This window comes from Gigantopelta aegis, chromosome 4, assembly GCF_016097555.1.
Source record: "Gigantopelta aegis isolate Gae_Host chromosome 4, Gae_host_genome, whole genome shotgun sequence".
Taxonomy (NCBI): Eukaryota; Metazoa; Mollusca; class Gastropoda; order Neomphalida; family Peltospiridae; genus Gigantopelta; species Gigantopelta aegis.
The window spans coordinates 56624057-56644196 of record NC_054702.1 but is presented as its reverse complement, the minus strand read 5'-3'; the positions used below and the strand labels follow the sequence as shown (position 1 = coordinate 56644196).

The following is a 20140-nucleotide window of genomic DNA, read 5'->3' as shown; positions in this document are numbered from 1 at the left end:
GTGTAACTGTCACGTCATTGAATGTAGTTTACTTATAAAATACAACGCAGTAGTACCAAATGGCTAAACCTTTTTAACTTATTTTATACAAATGTATTTCGATAACAATCAAATTGAGGAAAAGAGAGTATTATATACCACAGATTTTGAGAGAAAAAAATAATTGATATACTAGTATACCAAAACATTATGTGTTTGATGAATTTATGGACACAAATAAATATTTATTATTGAGATCACTTAAGGTATTTATAAATTTATGTGAATATGTAATAGAACTTTATTAAACACAACACAACCTATCACAAAAATATAAGTAATATGTAATTTAACACAAAAGCTTTAATAATCAAAATTATTTTACACTACCTTATAATTAGATTCTTGATATCTTGTTATTATAATAATAAATTGATATTTTATTGGTTTACTTCTCCAATCATACTACACGGAATGGTCTCAAACGATAGAGTGGAGATTATTAATGAGAAATGCAAATTAATGAAAAATTGCTATTGCTAAGAGAAAGAGAGAGAGAGAGAGAGAGAGAGAGAGAGAGAGAGAGAGAGAGAGAGAGAGAGAGAGAGAGAGAGAGAGAGAGAGAGAGAGAGAGACACAGAGAGAGAGAGACAACGAGAGACAGAGAGAGAGACAGAGCGAAATAGTAATAGAGAGACAGACATAGATAGAGAAAGACAGAAAGACAGAGACAGCGAGAGGGACGGGAGAGATGTACCATTTGTGGTAGACTGGTTAGGACGGGGGAGACGAGGGCGATCGGTTCTGCGACCCATCGCACCACAGGCGAGCTCTCTACCACAGAGCTACATCCCGCCCCTTGAATATTTTTAATGCATGTCGTAAGCATCAAATTATTTCCCTAGACACATCGACGTTCCTATAGAAAGCTCATACGTCTTTCTTGAACATCCGGTAAAATGTCATCAACTATTGATTTGCAGTTAACCGGTGCACGTGATTGGTTGCCGGTCGCCGAACATCTTGTTGATTGGTTCATCTAAATGCGCGCTGCAAATAGATCGCAAAAATCAATAAAGTTTTCTCTGTCGTGTCACAGCAGTGCAAAAAAGTGATTAGTTTGTATCAGTTTCAAAACAGATACTCTTTGCACTTTTTCTTCTTCTTTTTTCTAATTATACTTGAAGTTATTTTGAGGAGAAAAAAACACGTTCTTTAGCACACTGACAAGGTAATGTGTTTGACATGTTTCACCTTAGTGCAGTACGGTTGTTGATGCGTCTTACTCAAAGACATAAAATAGTAATTACGACGTCAAATCGGCCCCTCGTCCACCCTTTCTATCACCCTCCGTGTTATTAATTCTTGAAAAACCCTTATTATGCAGGAAAAATACCCTAACATACTCAATAATATGCAATCAACAAAACTAGATCACATAATAGCAATTATCTTGTAGGTATTAAGTGAACTTGACAACCTGGATTAAAAATCTATTTGTTAAAAAACTTAAATTAGACATTTTTTGTATCAGCTATACTTTTTTTCTTCTAATCTAATCATTTATCAATCTAATTAAAATTAGCTCCACTATAGTGGAGCTAATTTTAATTAGATTGATCATTTATTATATATTTAATCATGTACAATATTACACAAAAAAATATTGTGTAAAAATAAGGTAACACTTTAATTCACAATTACACTTTGTGTTTTCTAAAAAACAAAAAAAGTATTCCACGTATTTTCGTGCTTATATCCAATTAAGGTTCAAGCACGCTGTCCTGGGCACGTACCTCAGCTATCTGGGCTGTTGTTAGTTGGTTAGTGGTTAGTGAGAAAGAAGAGGGTGTAGTGGCCTTACACCTACACATTGAGCCCTTAAGAACTCGCTCTGGGTTGGAGCCGGTACCGGGCTGTGAACCCTGTACCTACCAGCCTGTTGTCAGATGGCTTAACCACGACGCCACCGAGGCCTGCGATATCCCAGCAGCGGATTCATGACTTTACCACATCTGTGGATCTAATGAGGTAAATGTACATATTAAATAAACGAAGTCCGAGAAAATCTAGGAGGTTTTACTTTACAGCAAGTGATGTCAAAGGAAATTGTTGTGTGGGTATTTTTCATAAAAGAAGACAAATGCCACAGTTCTGAATAGAAAACAAACATATTAATAATCAAGAAGATGTCTCCTCATGTAGGTTTAATAATTTTCAACTTCTTTAATTTAATAATAATAATAAAAAAAAATATTACCATTATTAGTTATTTACCGTGCCCCCAATTCCGTTACCTCAACTACGGTATGTTACGATGCATAGTGTGGTAATGGACATTAGTCGTAACAGAGGTGAGGTTATGAATGTAGTGTTGAAACTATGGGAACCTTTTTCTCTCATCGGCTACTGCCGGATAAAAATGCTCATTAATGTGACAAACCAATAAAGAAACAAACAAAGAAAATAAAAACCAACTAAAAAAAAACACATGGTTATCTCCGCTAATAGACCACAATATAACACTTAAAACATTCTTACTCAAATGTTTCATTAGCCTGGTGAATAAGGTTTACTGCATTTATTATTATTAAATATCGAATGTTACATATGTATGCATAGCAAGAAGCAAACGATTTCGAGCATTCTGTTAAAATGGCATTCTTGCTGTAGCTAATGATAGAAAAAGAAGCCATGTAATAACTGATATATAAATAGTACAGCCTCCCTGGTTGAAATGTTGATCAGGAACTCGGCGAGTCTTGTCCCCAGATCGAAATATCACCATCTAGATGACTGCATATGATGGGTTCTTGGCATCTCACAATAATTAACTTTTGTCAACACCATAAATTAAAACATATAATGCATTTCATAAATATACATTAAACTCTTCGTGGTTGTGCAGCTCTCCAGACGATAGCATGAATAAAATAAAGTGGTAACAAAGCCTGGAACATCAAAATGCATCTTACAGAGAGGGTGAAACGGTGCAATGCTCTTCTTGGCTGTGTTGCAATAATAATGATCCATAACGAAAGTGATGTTTGAATATGTATAAAATATATTCCAGATGTATTTTATTTGATGGTAGCAGCCGAATGTTGGCCCGCCATGATTGTTGTATTATTTGTGAGCTACGTACTCGTATTAAACATTGTTATTCTCATTTATATTGGGCGTTGTGATGTCACCAGAAGAACAAATGACACTGATTCCTTCAACACCATTACACCTTCGTAAAACCCTCAACTTCATGGCGATTAGTTTAATAAAGTTCACTCTGTTTTAAGTATTTGAACGTAATCATTAAATCATATTAGATCCAATGGTCATGGCTGTTTTATATATATATATATACGTATGTATGTATGTATAATTATGCTTATATAATCATATATATATTTATTAAAAATTAGCAATTAGTGAAATAATACTTAAAAGTAAATAGACAAAAACCAGTAATATATCTGAATTTCGAAAGTTAATTAGTAAATTTCAATATGAAAAAAACACATCATATTTTTAATAGTTATTATTCACTTTAATAAATAACCTGCATTTAGACGATATATTGAAATAAATCTAATTATTATATCCATATTCCACATTATAAGTGTTTCGAGTGTATCGGAGCTGAGTTTCAGCATCATTAATATTTAGTGACACATTGAAAAACAGTGCACAAAACATCACTGCTGAATAGCGTATAGTAATCAGAAATAAAATTAAAATATTTCAGCAACCACAACAAGTTGATGATGTTTAAACATTGATTTGCTTTCCCTATTTTTCCTACTCTCAAAATGTGAATTTGACTATTTAATTTATTTAGAAACCCAGGTAAAAAAGAAATTCGTTCGCGTGCATTTACTAGTTTTCAAGTGATTATACTGTAGAGCTCAAAGAGCACAAATATATGTTTAATTAATTTATTGTTTTTGTGGGTGCTACAGCAAGCCATATAAATCAAACAAGCTTAGTAAGTTAAATTAGTTCTCCGACTCTTAATGTTCTATAATGTATTTCTTATTCCCATATTTCGTGTTAGAGGTTCCGAGAAGTCTATTTGCGGCATTGGCTGATGGAATTGTCTCAATTAAACCTTTTAATGTCTTGTTATTGTCTTCACCAAATATAGAATAACCGGTTACTGCTGTGACATATTGGCTTATTTCCTTTTTTTGAACGCTGGAAAGATGAGTGACACAAGGTTTTGCCATCCGATCAGTACTATACACTAATCTTTTGCAAACATCTGGTACTATAACGGTTTTGACAGCATTAATGTGTACATACTTTGAAAGATTAGACAGGCATATAGGTAGGTAGACAAGTAGGCAGGAAGTCAGACAAGACAAAAAGGCAGTTTATTAAAGTATCTCCTCATTTAAAAAAAACCCTTCGAAACAATATAAATAATATAACTGCAATGGCAGTGTAAAGTTATTGGAGACTAAATGAACGAATTGCAGAATGTTTACACGGCCTATTTAATACATATAATTGTTAGACTGTTCTTTAATATATTTTATCAATATCTAATATTGTACAGGTAAGATAATATTATAATATAATGCTTCGTATCTGTGAACAAAATTATGCTTGTAGTAAATTTCTGTGTATATTTCTTTTATTTGTTTTTTGTTTGTTTATTGTTTGGTTCTTTGTTGGTTTTTTGTTTTGTTTTGTTTTGTATTTTGTGGAGAGGGAGGGTATGTTTGGTTGGTTGTTTTATTTTTTGTGTTTTGGTTTCGTTTTGTAATGGACTCTTGTTTTGTTTTGTTTTGCTTTGCTTTTAGGTATTTTTGGGGGCGTTTTGTGTGTGTCCGTGTGTGTGTGTGCGTGTGTTGCTTGCTATTTTATTACTTTCCTTTAGTCTGTTTCAAAGCAGCGGATTATACATAATGTAGATATTATAACAAAAGTGCAAAACATCAAATAATCAATTGAAACATATTTTTTTTTAACTTACCAGAATTTTGAATTCATTTATTTCATCCTGTTTTCACTCTTAAAAAATATGTATAGTAAAAAGGAATTTAAAATAAACGTTATATTTTCTTTAAATTTTTATTTCTATGTATTAAAAATAATGTATTTGTGATAAGGTGATTTTGTTTTTGCTTTCTCTTTTCCAGGTTTAAAAAAAAAAAATATTTCTTGGACTTTAAAAAAAATTAAATAACACTTTCGAAATGAAAATTAGGAATATTTGTGTATTGTAAAACATTTGTGCATTCACAATTCAGCAAAATGTACACGGTATAATAATAATATGTGAAGACATTCAAGAACCAAAACAGCCTTAGAAAAACAAACAGAAATTATTCGTCTGCAGTGACGACGTTTTAAAAAAAAAAATTAAAAACCCCAGTAATAATGACCATCCCCTGAATCACGTCCCCCCCCCCCCCCCATCATATTATATATTTGCCTATCATCCCATAACACGACTCACAGACAGTGTCAGGCCCCCACAGTGGGTGAAATCAGAGAATAATAGACACAAGGAGCCAGTTGTTCAAACGTTAGTTAGCTTAACCATTGGCTTTTTTTGGTTTGTTGTTGTTTTTTTTCGTTTTACATTTTTATTCTTTCTATTTTCAGATCAGATAACAACAAAACCACAGGGACTTATGGCAGCCCTACTCCTCATATCATCGATCCAAAGGTAAGTATAAACATTATATCTTATTATTATTATTTAAAATTCTTTTCAATATTTGAAATTATTATTTTATCACTGTTTTGTAATGTCTATGTTTCTAAATAGTCTTTAAAAACCATCACGTTTTTGTACCTTTTATTTTCTGGTTTTAAGCTGTACCACAAAACAGTTTCTCTTGTAAGTAGCAGTTCTTCCTGTGTTTGTTTTGAAAGAATCTCTTTTACTTTTTATTCCGAATAAATAAACACTCTTGTCACTGTCGCTGTCACTACTGTAACTTTCACTATCACTCCCATCTGACTCCGTTCTTTTAACTTTCAACAGCTTAACCACTGGTTAACAAAACAATTTTAAACTAAGGACTGAATTTATACAAATAAAAATTGACAACATAAATAGTTGAAACCTAATTTAAAACAACCAGAGGCAATTCATACCTAATCAAATCTAAAGTTTATTTCGTATTTATGAAAAAATAATTAAAAGGAAAATATTGCATCCAAAAAAAGAAAAAGAAGTAATAATAATTATTTGAAAGAGAAAATATTCGGTTTGATTTTTTAAATTACAGAATGAAAACAAAATTGTTCTGATTCAGTTATTCTAGCAAAATGAAGAAAATATGACAGAAAGATCAATAAATGATTGCCTCCCGTCGCATCTCACCTCATAAAATTACAATTTAAGCAATCGCACGATAATTATGTGGAAATCAGTGCACAAGCCGGAACTCCGCCGTATCTTAGCAACACATCTGCATAGTACATCTCGGGCACTGACTCTGACAGACTGACCGCGACAGAGTGGCATGACCTTGACGTTTCTGACGGACTTGAACCATTGTGACCTCCTCGTTGAAGTGTTGCGCAACCGGACAGACGGGGATAATAAACGGGCAGGCAGCGAGTACAATACATCGATTTAATATCAGTAAAGTGATTCTACATCTTGATAGGATATGTGGAATTTAAACATAAAGTAGGGTCTGTATGGGATTAGTCTTTTTGAGTTTTGTTTGTTTGTTTGTTTTTGTTTGGGTTGTTTTTGGGTGGGGTTTTTTAAATTTTAATTTTGTTTTATTTTATTAAAAATTTAAAGGTACACACTATGTTAATATAACTAACTTTCCAGAACGAACTAGCTCTACTGACTACAGACTTACTTATCGTCTCTGGCTTAAGAATTTGAATATAAATATTTTTAAATGATCGATAGTTTATTAAGAGTTACTAAGTGATACATTTGAATGCTCGCACAGCATACCAAATAACAATTTTACCGGCCGTGCATCTTTCCCGATTGAATAAATGTTCTTTTGGGTTTTTTTAAAATCATTTTACGCTCTGCCCCTCTCTGAAACTGCTTACAAACAGTTCATGGTGTGTATAGTATGCACATCACTATGTAAGAAAACAGCCACCCTCTGTTTTTTGTTGTTGTTATATTTGGGTCGTTGTTTTATCATTTCGTTTTGTTTCGTGGTTTGTTAGTTTTTTTCGTGTTTTTTGTCGTTTTTGTTTCGCCACAAAATATAAGTATTTGGATTAGCAATGTATGTTTTTATAAATAGTTATCATATATCTCCTTGATAATACCTAATCTAGATATCACCTTGCAATTGTTTTATATTTATATTGCAGACAATTATGTCATTCTGGAACGTAATATTCTCGTACCAAACGAAATCAAGAGAACCATGCAGTCATGATCTGCATCATCCGTGTTCGATTTATCAGTTCTACCTGATTTAATATGCATCTTTTCTGAAATCATAACTCGATAATTACTGTATAATTGTCTAGCACTAATTGATGAAAAGTAGGCCTAAGACCAAAAAACCCTGTTTGTTTAAGGTTTCATGATGAAACAAATAGGGAAGGTAGGTATTATTTTTGTTGTTGATGTTGATGAATGCTAGAAACTTGTACAGTAATTATCGAGTTATGATTTCAGAAAAGATCAGGTAGAACTGATAAATCGAACACGGATCATGCAGATCATGATTGTATGATTATCTTAATTCCCTTTGGTACGAGAATATCACGTTCCATAATGACATCATTGTCTCGAACCCACATTCCTGCAAACAAGGGTCTTGGGAAGTGTTATGCTATATAAAAAAATTGCTAGGTGGCATCTAGTTTAGGTATTATCAAGGAGATATATGATAACTATTTATAAAAACACAGGTGTATACGACTGCAATGCACATATTATTTTAGTTTTAAAGTATAATTACATTTTCGTACTGTTAAGGAAAAAACCTCACAACTGGCCTCTCTATAAGTACACTAAACAATATCATAACTGAAAATATTAAGTAAATCAAGACATTTATTTTAAAAATAAAAATGTATAACAATTTATTTTTGTATGTGGAAAACATATTTTATATTTTGATTATAAATAACCGTTATTATTATTTTTGCATTATTATAATCATCTTTTTAATTATTTTCGTTTTCTTTTGAGACTCTTAATTCCGTTTTTCTGTAGCCTTCCAACATCAAACAGATTGATGTCTTAATGAAGACATCAAACCGAAAGCACGTCAAATAAGTATCTTGTCATTTAGTTTTCCCTATCCATGTCAGTTTCGCCTGCAACGATCACTCTGCTCTCTCTCTCCATTGGTGCAACCCCATTTCTATCGATTATTTTCTTCATCTTGGCCAAACAACGTCGACGTCATAAGCCGACTAAAAGGACAGAACAGGGCCATCGATTCGTCCAGCGAGCTCACGGCTGTCTGGTGCAGTTGCTATTGGCAAACATCTTGATATGCTTGTCTGATAGGGCTTAGTTTCACTCTTTTAAAAAACTGTGTACATCCAGTAATAAATAAATTGGTTTTAACCTCATTTCGCTTTATATAAAACGTACGAATGGCCAAATTTTGTTTAGGACAAAGACTGTTTTTTAAAGCTACGGTCGTTGATTATTTTTAAAGGAACGGAACTGAATTTTTGGTATTTATTTTATATAGTTTAATGAATGTTTTGTTTTTTCTCCATATGATGTATATAGAATTTCTAATATTAAATTTGATTCATTATTATTCAAGAATTTTGTTATTAAATTGCCATTTTCTCCATTTGGTGCACAACAATATCTACTGGTACGAAGCCTTTCCACCAATAAAGTATATTTTGTTTTATCTTGAATTTCATTGTGATAATTAATAATTACTTACTTTTCATCTAGAATCTCATAAAAACGGGTGGTGGTAATGTGCATGTGGGGCGCGTTTTGGATGAAATCCAAAGATATCCTCGCAAAATTATATACAATTTAGATACATTATTTTGCGTTAAAAATAATAAATGTGATATTAATGTTTTAATGTGTTATCTCTTTTTATTGGTGGTGGTGAGCGTGCTATGTTTATGGTATGCTAAATTTCATTTGTAAAACATGTCGGTTCAATTTTTGCACGTGAAAGCAGTTTCGATGTAATGTTTATATGTAAAACAAATCATGAATATATGAATTTCATCAATAAGTTAAGTTATCATATCATACTGTTATATCAAATATACTCTATTAAATCAAAATATTTACTGCACAGTTCGTAGTTATATTTTAAAATATAAACAACATTTATTCGTGATTTTATTTGTCAGCATTTTTCTGTTTTAATTTAAAGAAACTATTATAACTATTTACAAATATTATGAATAATTGCATGAAATAACTAAATTAAAAAACAACATTGTAAAACTTTTATACAAAACACAAACTGGAAAACGTTGAACACTTTATCGCTTTTGTCACAATTTATGTGCAACGTTTCGTCTGTATGTCAGTCTTCACCAAGGGCTTACAATTCTCTGTTATCTACGTAATAGCTGTCTTTACTCAGGAATATTTGCGCTCTTGCGCACGTTTCAACAAACAGATCAACACACATTATGCATACAGTATTCTGCATCATAATTTCAATTATAGAAATACAATTCAGTTAACAATTTCTTACATAATTAAACGAAACTGGACCATTTTAAAAATGCGACAATATGACACTTTAAAATGCAAATTGTTGCAGTTCCGTTTAAATAATAGAGGTGATAATTGTACTCTCTGTTAGGACAGTAGGTGTGGATCACAAATCAAAAGCAACACAATGACCTTTAACGTTATTTTAGGATAGTGACTGATAATAATATGGGGTTGAGGTCATAATTAAATTTCATGCTTGACATTCAAATTTCGTCATCGGTGGTATAATAAAGGGAAGACGTGTTTACCTCATTATACAATTTTGCTAAACATTTTACATATTTCATTGTATATTGTTATTTAAAGGGACATTCCTGAGTTTGCTGCAATTTTTAAGATGTTATCGACTAACAGAGACTTTTTAACGATTGTAATTACATATCAAGTATATATTTCTGCATAATATATTAGTGGCTGTATATTAAACGTGTTTCTGATCGTTCTAATATTTGTATTGCGTTAAATTTAATTTTATTTCCTAAAATAAAAAAATTCGTACGTACGAAATTATTTGAAGACAAAATCTAGTTTGGACTTCTTACAAATATTAAGACGACCAGAAACACATTGAATATACAGACACTGACATTCTAAACAAGAAAATATATTTAAAATGTATGTTTAATCGTAGAAATATTTTATTAGTCGGAAACATCTTACAATGTAGCAAACTCGGGAATGTCCCTTTAAGGAAATCACAAGCGCATTAAAACCATGGTAGGTTTGAAGTATACGTGTGTTAAAATGTCAATACAACCCCCACTTATTTCAATAGAATCTGCTCTATTACCATTTCTATTAAATTTATTTTTCGAAATGTTTTATTGAAATGTTTAAAAAATACTGAGGTATTCTTTGAAACAATTTTAACACACACACACTTAAAGGTAAACTTTAAATGTGTTTTGTTTAACGACATCGGTAGAGCACACTGATTTATTAAGCACCGTCTATTGGATATCACACATTTGGTAAATTTTGAAACATTGTCTTAGAGGAAACCCGATATATTTTTCCATCAGCAGCAAGATATATTTTATATGTATTTTCTCACAGACAAGACAACACATACCACAGTCTTTGATATACCAGTTCACATAAAGGCAATGATGCTTTGTATTTCATGCGCCAATAACTGTCTTCATTAATTAAGGGCGGGACGTAGCCCAGTGGTAAAGCGTTCGCTTGATGCGCGGTCAGTCTAGGATCGATCCGCGTCGGTGGGCCCATTGGGCTATTTTTTGTTCCAACCAGTGCTCCACAACTGGTGTAACAAAGACCGTGGTATGTACTATTCTGTCTGTGGAATGGTGCATATAAAAGATCCCTTATTGCTAATCGAAAAAGAGTAGCCAATGAAGTGGCGACAGCGGGTTTTCTCTCTCAATATCTGTGTGGTCCTTAACCATATGTCCCACGCCATATAGCCGTAAATAAAATGTGTTGATTGTGTCGTTAAATAAAACATTTCTTTCCTTCATTAATTAAATTAACTTATATACGTCACAGATGAAGATCGAAACACACATTCAACCAAGGCATTAAGCCATTCATTATAAAAGTCATAGATGAACATCGAAGCACACATTCAACCCAGGCATTAGGCCATTTGTTATAAACGTTATAGATGAACTTCGAAAGAAAGAAGTGTTTTATTTAACGACGCACTCAACACATTTTATTTACGGTTATATAGCGTCAGACCACACAGATTTTGAGAGGAAACCCGCTGTCGCCACTACATGGGCTACTCTTCCGATTAGCAGCAAGGGATCTTTTATTTGCGCTTCCCACAGGCAGGATAGCACAAACCATGGCCTTTGTTGAACCAGTTATGGATCACTGGTCGGTGCAAGTGGTTTACACCTACCCATTGAGCCTTGCGGTGCACTCACTCAGGGTTTGGAGTCGGTATCTGGATTAAAAATCCCATGCCTCGACTGGGATCCGAACCCAGTACCTACCAGCCTGTAGACCGATGGCCTGCCACGACGCCACCGAGGCCGGTAGATGAACATCGAAGCACATATTCAACCAAGGCATTAGGCCATTCGTTATAAACGTCATAGATGAACATCGAAACACACATTCAACCCAGGCATTAGGCCATTCGTTATAAACGTCACAGATGAACATCGAAACACACATTCAACCAAGGCATTAGGCCATTCGTTATAAACGTCATAGATGAACATCGAAACACACATTCAACCAAGGCATTAGGCCAATTCGTTATAAACGTTATAGATGAACATCGAAACACACATTCAACCCAGGCATTAGGCCGTTCGTTATAAAGTAAGTTAAAGAGCTTGTTGGTAAATGACTTTGGATAATAATGTGTGGATGTTTTCATCGTCTTTCTACACTTGTGATGGTGTCAGTCGTAAAATGATTGCCTTCAGAACATAAGCAGATTTGTCGATCACTAATACATGGCAATATTTATATGTGGGGTCCAATTCTTTGTGACAATATTCTCACAGATAAATATAAACAGAATAGTGATAGATGCCACTCGAACTAACTCCATATTAGAATGTCTGCGCATGACAGAATATAATGAACAACTCCAAATCTTAATATATACTTGTACTAATAAAATTAATTCGGTAAACAGACAGTCCAAATGAGCCTAAAATGTTTACAAAACAATCATTTTAATAGACACAAAAACTACTAGGATTTAAATTAAATTATTTAAAACTAAATTAAAGAACACTAAGTCAATACTTGCATTTCTTAAGTTGTTCAGTATATAATAATAAAATGTTTTACCCAGATTTAGCATTTGCTTACAAACTGTACTTATTAATTTTACATCTGTCAATTTTTAGGTTTAATAACGAAATGGAGCGTATTTTGATACTACACGTGTAAAATGTGACACTTGTGTTTTGTTACTACGTCTGTCTATACGAGTAGTGGGGGCGTGCTTGTAACGGTGAAGGATATTTATAAACCAAATAGTAGTTGATTCCATGAATCTGTATCTAGTGTTTCGTCTATAGGAGGAGGACAGCCACTTCCGACTAGTTCCTTTACTGGGCAATACATCCTTTTGACCGCCATAACGAGGACTGCCACTGTCACTGCCGGACCAATTTACTGAATCAAAACTAACATATTAAACATCATTAATGTGAAACGTTCTGCTAGCGTACACATGCACAATGTTATTTAATTTTCTTTACGTCATGTGTTTATTAATAGTTGTTTTGGGGTTGGGTTTTTTTGTTGTGTGGGTTTTTTTCTCGTTTCTTTGAATTATTTATTACCGAAATCGAGATGTAAATATATTATTGTACATGTACATACTATTATCTAGTTGTACGTGTAAGTGAGGATTTAATATATTGCAAACATCTTTATAAATGAAAACAAATGTTTCTAAAAATACTTAGACAAAAAACTAAATTAGTGGTTATGTATTCAGTTTCATGTACATGATTACATGGTTATGTACAAATATTTCTTTTGTCTGCGTTTTTCAAAAACAAAATCTATAATTATCTCGAGATTATGAAATATAAATAATATAAAACTGATAAAACAATGAACTGAGGTAAGAATTATTTCATAAATTTACACGGTTTCAGTTACAATAAATAAAATTAATTTGCTTAATCTCAATCTCTCTCTCTCTCTCTCTCTCTCTCTCTCTCTCTCTCCTCTCTCTCTCTCTCTCTCTCTCTCTACCTATCTAGGACTACTGATTTATACTTAAATTTGGATAACGTATTTAAAATTTATTGTTAAAATTTATTGAGATATTGATTTAAAAAAAAAAATTGCTGTCTTACCAAAATGGAAATCTGTAAATTACACGTACCAAGAGGGAATAGTAATACTTTTTGTTCTAACCAGTAACCATAGCAACAAGCTCGTCACGTTTTAAGCATTCGTGGTGTATTTATGTCTTCTTTAGTCCTCCCTCTATTAACGTAAGAGGAATACAGATATATTGTCACTAACCATCACGAAGAAAAGCTCGAGATTAATATACATTCTGATTTGTCAAATTCTATGTAATAAAACACAATACTAACTGCCATTTCTGTGAAAAGAATAGCCCCATTACGCCTCTTTTAGCAATTGGTCTTCTGTTCGGAAAAATAATAATATACTGGGTTATTTTATTAGTAGATCTACGAAAGGAAAGTTGGGCTACAATTAGTGAGACAGTGGAAATATGTTAATCCTTTTGTGTCCGAGTCTTTTATCTAGATAATTCCCTGATAGAAATTCGCGAGGAAACTGTCAAAGGATGCAGACAAATACAAATTATTAATAAAGCTGTATTTTAAGCCATATAATGTCATCTAAACTGAATTATGACAATATTTTAGATAGCTGTAACCGATTACAAGAGGGTGGGAACTAGGTTTGTAATTATTTTTTGAAAATCTCCAGAATTCCCCGTACCCACCCCCCACCCCACCCCCCACCCCCCCCAAAAAAAATAAAAAAATAAAAAATATATATATATAAATATAAATATAAATATAAAATAAATAAATGTGTGTGGGGAATGGTGTGCGTGGGGGCAAGATTCGTTTCTTTCGTATTAAAGGGTTATAACTGTATACAATCTTACAGTCTTAGATTTAGAATTTTGTATAGTCCCCAGGAGTAAATTAAACCTGTTTCAGAAATCATTATATTAGTACTGGATGGTGGAGCCAACACACGCACAGACAGTTATACGGTTAGACAGACAAACACACAACTACAAACACACACATCATATAATCACAGACGCCCACCAGCAATATGCACTATGAACAGAATACACACTAAATAATTTGGTCATAATTATTTGCATAACAAAATTCATAAAACTAAGCAAGCATCGGTTGGACTGTGTCCCCCACCCCCCTCTTCTCCGAGGACAAAAATGTACGTTATTTGGTTCTATTCTATATAAATAAAGATAAAAAAAATATCTTGCTTGTAACCCCCAACCCACCCACCCATCCCCGGCTAGATATTGTGCCATCCCACCCTAACTCGTTCCTACGGTCCTGAGCATAACTGAAATAATTTCACCCTCCTTCCCTCTACACTACCCCATGTGATCGTGTCTGGAACATCCCTGAAAACCTGAGCTCTGAGAATGCTGCCGAATACTTTTGGAACCGGTTCGAGGTCAGTCTCATGTGTGTCGACGGATATTGATTTCTGACGCCGGCCGACTGACCGCTACTGCAGGTCACGGAATCGGTCACTGGCCCCGGTGATCGCAGAAATCGAATTTCTCCCGCCTGGCCTTTATTCTTTCAAATTAGAAGTGACGATTTCCTCCACTTTGGTAAGCACCGGCCGTTGCAGCCTGTCACAGTATCCTGTATAATGAAGTATTATTACAGAATGTAACATAAAACAGTTATGGTATTGACTATTGAAATATCGAATTAAAGTGTGTTTTCTTTCTTTTGCAGTGTACTTTGTTCTTTATTGCATATAATTTATTGTTCAGGGTTTTATATGAGAACAAAAGGTACAAAAGAAAATTCTAAAAAAACTAATCTAAATAAAAAAATCTGACACCCCCCCCCCCCCCCCCCCCCCCATCCCAAAACGGTGTCGTGATCAAGCCATACATTATAGAAAATTATCAGTCTTTACAATACCTATAGTAAGTTGAATGTTACAAAATGTCCATTATTTTTCTAGTGGATCCAGTGAAAACCCATAGTATGTGTCTTTAGGCTAACATCGTTATTATGGTATTAAAATACGTACACATCGAGATACTTAAAGGTGAAGATGTCTACACATATTTTTAAAATAATAGTGTCACTGTTTTTGTTTTTGTTTTAGTTTTTTCCCTTTGTTATGCTGTTTGGCTACAGAAATGTTATATTACAGAACACATTCTAATCTAATATGGATTTTTATAAACTAATGATTAAAAATAATATACTTGTCATTTAGCTTTTAAAATACTGGAAAGAAAGAACACAACAAAATCCCTAGAACAAAATAAGAGAGAGAGAGAGAGAGAGAGAGAGAGAGAGAGAGAGAGAGAGAGAGAGAGAGAGAGAGAGAGAGAGAGAGAGAGAGAGAGAGAGAGAGAGAGAGAGAGAATTTCTAGTGAACAAACAACCCCCACACCCAACTCCACCCTTCCCCCGGTACACAATTTCGTTTACGCGAGAGAACTCACTTCTTCGGTGCGGTCTTAACATTTGTCATTCATACTGAACAAAAAAATAAACGCAAAGATTAATATTGTTTTGTTTAATTAATTTAAAATTATCCAGCTGGAATCCCCTTAGTTTTTAGTTTTTGCATTTAAAATTATCGATGTCTTGGGAACATTTCAGGCCCATCTGGACAGTCTATTTACAGAGTTACTTGCATCATGGAATTTTTGTTTAGAATTTTTGCGTTTCTTGTATTGTTCGGTATATATCGATCTTCGTCACCCTTAACACATGCACAAATATTCCTTACCGTCCCAAGTGGTGGACCACGAACAGTCGGGTTGGGAATTTGCCAACACAGTCTGTGAGGAAAAATATTTGCTCTTCAATATGTAAGTATTAGTATTTTATAGCTACAACAAGGAATAAAAACCTTGAAGAAGCTACAAAAAACCCCCACCCCATAACAACAATAAAAACATAAAATCAACAACAAAGAGACAAACAAACACGACTACCACCCCAAAAAACAAACAAAACAAAACAAACACACACAACAACCAACAACCAACCAAACAAACAACCCCCTCCCCCCCCACCCCCCACCCCCCCACCCCCCCCCACCAAAAAACCCAAACCCCAACAAACAACCAAAAACACCCAAAACAAACACACCCACCCACCCACCAAAAAAGAAGAAAATAATATTAATAGCTTTGGTTGTTGTTCGTGTTGTTAATATTATTGTTAAACAATAATATGGACAGTTTTGGTTCTTGTTGCTGTTATTAATATTATTGTATATTTTGTATCACAATTTGATGGAAATGAAACCAAATAATAATATAGTAATCTATCTGTACTGGAGATACAGACACTGACATTCCCACGTTCGTCTATGTTCCTTTGTTTTCTAATCAAACCGATGGTTATAGATAATTATAACCGACGGTTTTATTTTTTATTATCTTTTACTCCAATATTAAAAAAAAAAAAAATGCCTTATTATAAAATAATAATTAATTTTACGCTAATTAATTAATAATTATTTATAAAATTTTATTCAACGATCTACACACGGTGACTGTTTCTGTATGTCAAAATTCCAGAGATTAATCATTTGTGTAACCTGCATCCACGAATGTTTTTTCGTGACTCAAACGGAAAAGACTATCCTTTTAGCTGCATTCATACGTTTATAAAACAAATATCACCCATGGCATTTAAAAATGGTATTTTTGACCAAATAACCGTTATAATATACAGGTAGAAGACACATTTATGTCTCTTACATACAGTAGCTACTGTACACAGTGCCAATTAAAACAGGTTCGTTTGCAAATTATAGTTTATACATACTTCTTTCAACTATAATTATGTAAGAATACTTTATTTTACCGGGTCCCAATTTTCAATAAGTCTTTAACATCTATTTAACTTATTATAACATTCTAATTAATTTCAGTATGTATAGATATTAAGTTTCAAGAAAAAACAAAACTTTCAGCATTGTGTAAATCTATTTTATTGTATGCTGCCGTTAAACGGTAAATATATATTTTAGTAGACATACTATATATAGCCTTGTAAAGTGGAAGGACGTATATATTTTAAAAATGTGATTTAATAAATAAATAAATTGGCTTACTAGAAAAAAAAAGATTCGGCCGTGCATTTTAGATACTATTTGGGGATATGTTAAACGATTTTTGTCGTCTTAATTTGTCACTTGCGATATTTTTAAAACTCTTCCAACGAATTTAGATATCTCCATATCCTCCGAGGCAGTCTCTGTTAATTCACCAAATTCGCATGGGCACCTAGGGTCTATTTTCGTTCTCTTAACGGAAGCATCGCTTGTTTACGCTCTACAGAAAATAACTCATCATTCCAGGTGGAACAAATTGAGAGTAAACAGCCGATAAGATGCAAACGAAAATATAGGCTAAAGCAGGTTAATTACTTAAAACAATTTGCGAGGTGTAGAAAATAGAAAACGAATAAAGAGAGGCTAGCTGTTTCTTCAGTCAGGCACTAAATGTAGCGAAAAGGTGTGGAAAGTACGCATCTGTCTGCAATGACATTTAAAACCATTGAATGCTTCAAGGTCTGGTAAGAAAAAACTACACTCTTTGTTTCCTTCCTTCAACAGTTTAATATAGCATACAGATATTCGATTACTCTCCAAAATAACCATTTCCATCGATGTAAAAAAAATAATTAAACAGCCACTTAGTGCGATGACATAATTATATAAAGTGAGTTCTACACAGACAACTTGAAAACAAACACGAAAATAGTGAGAGAAAAAAAACAGTTTTTAAATTTTATTTATTTTTTATTTTTAGGAACATACAAACTGTACTCTTTTTGGTACTTCCTTCGCCTCCTTAAACCATACATAAAAATGTCGATTTTGCAAGGAATATGTTTTATCGTCTTCTTTTTTTTGTTGTTGTAAATTTAGAAACGAAGACGCTAATCTCCTTTGCATATTGTTTGTACATTCGAGATAATGTTGGTAACTCTTGTGTACGGCCTTTATTAATGGACTCTCCTGAGTTTTCTGTCACTGTAATATGTTTCACATTAATAATTGTGTAGCAACCAAAATTACATACTAAATACAGATTCTTGTTGAGAATAACAGGGTCTGTATATTCAATGTGTTTCTGATCGTCCCACTGTTTGTAAATAGTCCAAAATGGATATCTATTGCCAATAATTCCGTACGTACATTAAAAATTATATATTTGGAAATAAAATGCAGTTTGTCCTAGTTCAAACATTAGGAAGATCGGAAACACATTTAATATACAGCCATACTGTTGGAAAACAAATATATTAGAAAGCATATTCAATGTGTTTCTGATCGTCCTAAATGTTTGTAAATAGCCCAAACTGGATATCTATTCCCAATAATTCCATACGTTGGAAAACAAATATATTAGGAAACATATTCAATGTGTTTTTGGTCGTCCTAAATGTTTGTAAATAGCCCAAACTGGATATCTATTGCCAATAATTCCGTACGTTGGAACACATATATTAGAAAACATATTCAATGTGTTTTGGTCGTCCTAAATGTTTGTACATAGCCCAAACTGGATATCTATTCCCACAAATTTCATACGTACATTAAAAACTATATATTAGGAAATAAAATGCAGTTTGTCCTAGTTCAAACATTAGGAAGACCGGAAACACATTTAATATACCACCATTGATATGTTATGCAGAAAACTATATTGAATATGTAATAATAGTCGTCAAAAAGTATCATGTTAGTCGGCAACGTCATAACAATGGCAACATACTTAGAGTAGTCCCTATAACTTCAAGAATATATATTTATTAATGAAACAGCTGTTATTGAATCTTTGACACAACGTCGGAAATGCATAGTAAATAGTATGATATAACGATAAACCGGTATGATATATCCACATAGTGCACGCTAACGCTAAAGTATTCACTTTATTTTAATTACTCAGAAATAAGTTAGAGCTATTTCACAAACGATGACATGGTGGGTTGCAAATTCTATGATTTCTATGTCAGATACACGCACTGAAATATTTGATTTTATGCACGTTTCATTTTTTGAAATATATTTTAGGGCTACTATTACTGCTGCTGCTGCTACTATTACTACTACTACTACTACTGCTGCTGCTGCTACTATTACTACTGCTGCTGCTGCTACTATTACTACTGCTGCTGCTGCTACTATTACTGCTGCTGCTGCTACTATTACTGCTGCTGCTGCTACTACTACTACTGCTGCTGCTGCTACTATTACTGCTGCTGCTGCTACTACTACTACTGCTGCTGCTGCTACTATTACTGCTGCTGCTGCTACTGTTACTACTACTACTACTACTACTACTACTACTACTGCTGCTGCTGCTGCTACTATTACTGCTGCTGCTGCTACTACTACTACTGCTGCTGCTGCTACTATTACTACTACTGCTGCTGCTACTACTACTACTGCTGCTGCTGCTACTATTACTACTGCTGCTGCTGCTACTATTACTGCTGCTGCTGCTACTATTACTACTACTACTACTACTACTACTGCTGCTGCTACTATTACTGCTGCTGCTGCTGCTACTATTACTGCTGCTGCTGCTACTATTACTACTACTACCACTACTGCTGCTGCTGCTACTACTACTACTGCTGCTGCTGCTACTATTACTGCTGCTGCTACTACTATTACTACTACTACTACTACTACTGCTGCTGCTGCTACTATTACTGCTGCTGCTACTACTGCTACTACTGCTGCTGCTACTATTACTGCTGCTGCTGCTGCTACTATTATTACTACTGCTGC

At 33.5% G+C, this 20140-nt stretch overlaps 1 protein-coding gene across 1 annotated transcript in view; it reads right to left on the bottom strand.

Annotated features, from left to right (window-relative positions):
• LOC121369898 (suppressor protein SRP40-like) overlaps positions 1-20140 on the bottom strand; it is a gene marked incomplete at its 5' end in the record, with an annotated part of 33476 nt that overhangs the window by 12738 nt on the left and 598 nt on the right. Inside the window, one exon of the mRNA XM_041494977.1 lies at positions 19449-20140. This exon is cut by the window's right edge and continues 598 nt beyond it. Within this exon, the coding sequence (XP_041350911.1) occupies positions 19449-20140 (692 nt within the window). The remainder of the gene's footprint in view (positions 1-19448) is intronic.